The following is a 3,341-nucleotide window of genomic DNA, read 5'->3' on the forward strand; positions in this document are numbered from 1 at the left end:
GGACAACAAAGCCCTGCAGCTGCTGATCCATTAATCATAAACTTTGGCTTTTAAACTTCATACAACAAGACCCAAACAAAGAAGCGCTGAACGCAAAATAGGTTAGTCACCTGTGGTGAGTAAACATGTTTAGCTCAGCACTGGCCATTTAGCTCGCTTTTTGCTTCAGCTACGACCTACAAGAGGTTTACTCCGACTGTCGTTTGTTCTGAAAAGATGGATGAGTGTTTGTTTACTTGCCAAACTTGTGGTAGTTGATTAACGTAATGATTTACGTCCCGCTGGCTGCCATCACGTTAATTATTACCGTTGGCTGGAAAGAAGTTACAGGTTTATTGTTGATCATGTAACCTTACAGTTTTATTTAGTGAGTTCCATAAACTTTCAATGATGTGGCAGAAATTCGCGTGTTCACAAACAGTCAGCTGCAATAGGTAGTGTAAAATTACAATGGCAATAAACATATAAAATCTATTTTATGAGATATTAATGTTAATATAGATCCAATCAGCCCACCAACAAATTAAAACCTTCAGTAATGTTAACAGACAAACTCAGACTGTGGGTACCACCTTTAACAAATCACACTTGTTCCCCTCACAGGTTGGGACATCTTCTCCTCATGCCTCCCACATCAGTACCACTATGTTGCTGATCCTATGAACTGGACTGAAGCTCAGACCTACTGCAGAGAGATATACATGGACCTGGCCACCATTGAAAACACTGACGAAATAAACAAGTTTCTTAACACAGTTTCATCTTTTGGTCTCAGCTCTAATGTCTGGATTGGCCTGTACACCACAATCAACTGGAGGTGGTCAGACGGCTACACAGGGACAGGAGCTGAATATAGGAACTGGAAGTATGACAGCCAACCAGACTTTTACTCAGCTAGTGAATTCTGTGTGAAAGTTGCAAAGGATGGAACTTGGTGGGATGATAATTGCTTTGCAGGACGTTACTTTATCTGTTACAGAGGTAAGTATGTGTGTGTGGGCAGTAATTAAATTATACCAGAGATGGGGACTTCAGTTTGAGTTGGAGTTGGAGTTAGGCTGGAAAGAAGTTTCAGGTTTATTGTTGATCATGTAACCTTACAGTTTTATTTAGTTAGAACGTTACACTGGATTTAAGAGTTTTCATTTAAGGATTTAAGAGTCTGGGGAGTATGTGGACTCACAGTATTTAATAAGCCGTCAGTAATTGCATTGCACATTACATGGTTGTGCTCTTTAATGAAATCAGGTTACAGTTACAGTATTTCTTATAGCTATGCAGTTTTATAAACAACCTGCATTGAACACAGCAGGTGATACTACATTCGTAAAAACCACTTGACTTGACTTGGACTCTGGCTCAAAGACTTGCGAGCATCTCTGAATTATACAGTGAGACATCAAATTTGTGTTAATAATCTTATTTATTTATTGTCCTGTACAATCTTTTTTAAATGTATATGTTTATATGTGTGTTACTATTTTTCCTTTGCATTGTTATTGTATAATTTAATTATTGCCTACATTTATTTATTGACTGTATTTTTGTGCATTTAATAAGATGTCTATTTATTGAGCATTTAATTATTTCTGTATGTATTTCTGATTCTGTCAGGATTCATCCTTAATATATGTGAACTTAACAATTCCCTGTCTTTAAAAATTAACTGCAGGAACTCAGCAGAATCCTGAATTTGTTGCTTCGAAAGTAGCAATGACTTGGTCCAGTGCTCAGAGCTACTGCAGGAAGAACTTCATAGACCTGGCCATTGTGAGGAACCAGAATGAGAACCAGGCGGTCGCGAACGTGGTGCCGGTTGGATACTTGGCATGGGTTGGTTTGTTCAGAGATCCTGACTTTTACTGGTCTGATGGGAGTAGCTTCTCATTCACAAACTGGTACTCAGGTTACAACCCATTAGGCTCGATGAGGGTCGCATGCGGTGTTGCAGCTTTGCAGAGTTCAGGAACATGGAAGTTTCTTCCCTGTGAAACCAGATTACCATTTGTCTGCTACAGCGTCCCTGGTGAGTGGTTTACTGAGCTGCAGCGGACTAGAGAGAATAACTGATGTTAAACTGTTCTCAGACATGGTGCTCATTTACATGTATGAGTTTGGTATCACAAATGTAATTCCAGACATGTTGTTCTTCTCTGTGTCTACACACCAGTAAGCAGGCAGGCGGTAAAGCTGAAGATAAAGCTGGAGGACTCCTCTGTGGATCTGAATGACCCTGCTGTGAAAGCTGACATGCTGAAAAAGGTGAGTCTCCAAAATCCACCCTGAGACACTTAGAAACTCTTGAGGCCCATTGTTTTGTTTGGCGTGTGTCTTTCTTGTTTCCCTGTGGATAGCAGGCCAAACATAAGCTAGCTCTCAACAAACGTTGAGAAATGTAGTTTTGAGCAAACGTGTTGAAATAGCTGCCTTTTGTGTTTCCCAGCTCCTGGACTGGCTGAAGGAGAAAGGAATAAGAGTCGCCCTGAAGTGGAGAGAGGAGCCTGATGGGAAAGTCTTCCAGAAGGAGAACAAGACTGAGCTCTAACACTGAAATCCAACTGTACTTGTGTTTATCTGTAATACTTGGTGAATGTACTCTCTATCTGCTAATACACACAGTACACTATTATCACTGTACCGAGTGCTTAACCAGAACCCTGAATACATCCTGTAGACTGTCATGGAAGAGTTTTGTCCCTCATCATCAATATTACTGAGTGAAGTGTCTTAATGAAATCAAATTTTCTTCATAATAAAACATATATGGGACGTGGCTTTGGCTTCAGGTTTACAGTTTGTTAACCGGTCTGATAAAACTATGTTTACACATTTACATGCAACAAAGCAAACCTTCATACAGGACTGGAAGGATATGATATATCATCCTGAATAATGAATGATGTTGTGAGCAAGTACTGCACATAAGCTGAGCTCTTTCATTAGCTGTGTGTAGGAATTAAAGTGCAACACTGACGTCTTCTGTTAATTTGTGGACATTACAGCATTTGAAAGGAAAGTTTAGTCAGGGCAGAAAAAGCAACATGCTGTCATAACTTTGTCTCTTTGCTACGTCCGTCTTTTTATATGGTCTCTGTGTGAAACAACGTGAAGAGGAGTTAGTTCAATCGTCATTTTAAGTAGACCGTACAACAGAGTGGCAGATCTTTCCTTCACTCACTGTGAACCTATCTTCATGAAAGACAATTAAAAGAATCATTTCAACTTCTCTGTGAAAAAGTGTCAATGATCCTTGTATATATATATCAAATTTGTGCCAAAAAGTTTTACTGAATGTGGGTGTGTTGATAATAAATGAGAAGGGGATGGATAGCAGAGATGGG

General features: G+C 39.6%; 1 protein-coding gene across 1 annotated transcript; it reads left to right on the forward strand.

The window, feature by feature from the left end:
- Positions 1-461: 461 nt before the first annotated feature.
- On the forward strand, positions 462-2,774 carry LOC119886664 (macrophage mannose receptor 1-like). Its single transcript, XM_038697553.1, has 4 exons — positions 462-981; positions 1,673-2,026; positions 2,171-2,262; positions 2,444-2,774. The coding sequence occupies exons 1-4, from the start codon at positions 660-662 to the stop codon at positions 2,543-2,545; spliced, it is 870 nt and encodes a 289-aa protein (XP_038553481.1). The 5' UTR covers positions 462-659; the 3' UTR covers positions 2,546-2,774.
- The last annotated feature ends 567 nt before the right edge of the window (positions 2,775-3,341 follow it).

Source organism: Micropterus salmoides, unplaced genomic scaffold (assembly GCF_014851395.1).
Source record: "Micropterus salmoides isolate LMB-PRFRI ecotype aquatic unplaced genomic scaffold, ASM1485139v1 Ms_hic_scaffold_4, whole genome shotgun sequence".
Classification (NCBI taxonomy): Eukaryota; Metazoa; Chordata; class Actinopteri; order Centrarchiformes; family Centrarchidae; genus Micropterus; species Micropterus salmoides.

Excerpts from the sequence above, each read along its gene's own strand:
- LOC119886664 (XM_038697553.1), top strand. The coding sequence starts at position 660 with ATGAACTGGACTGAAGCTCAGACCTACTGCAGAGAGATATACATGGAC. Across the intron at positions 982-1,672 it reads TTACTTTATCTGTTACAGAG|GAACTCAGCAGAATCCTGAA; the intron begins GTAAGTATGTGT and ends AATTAACTGCAG. Across the intron at positions 2,027-2,170 it reads TGTCTGCTACAGCGTCCCTG|TAAGCAGGCAGGCGGTAAAG; the intron begins GTGAGTGGTTTA and ends TCTACACACCAG.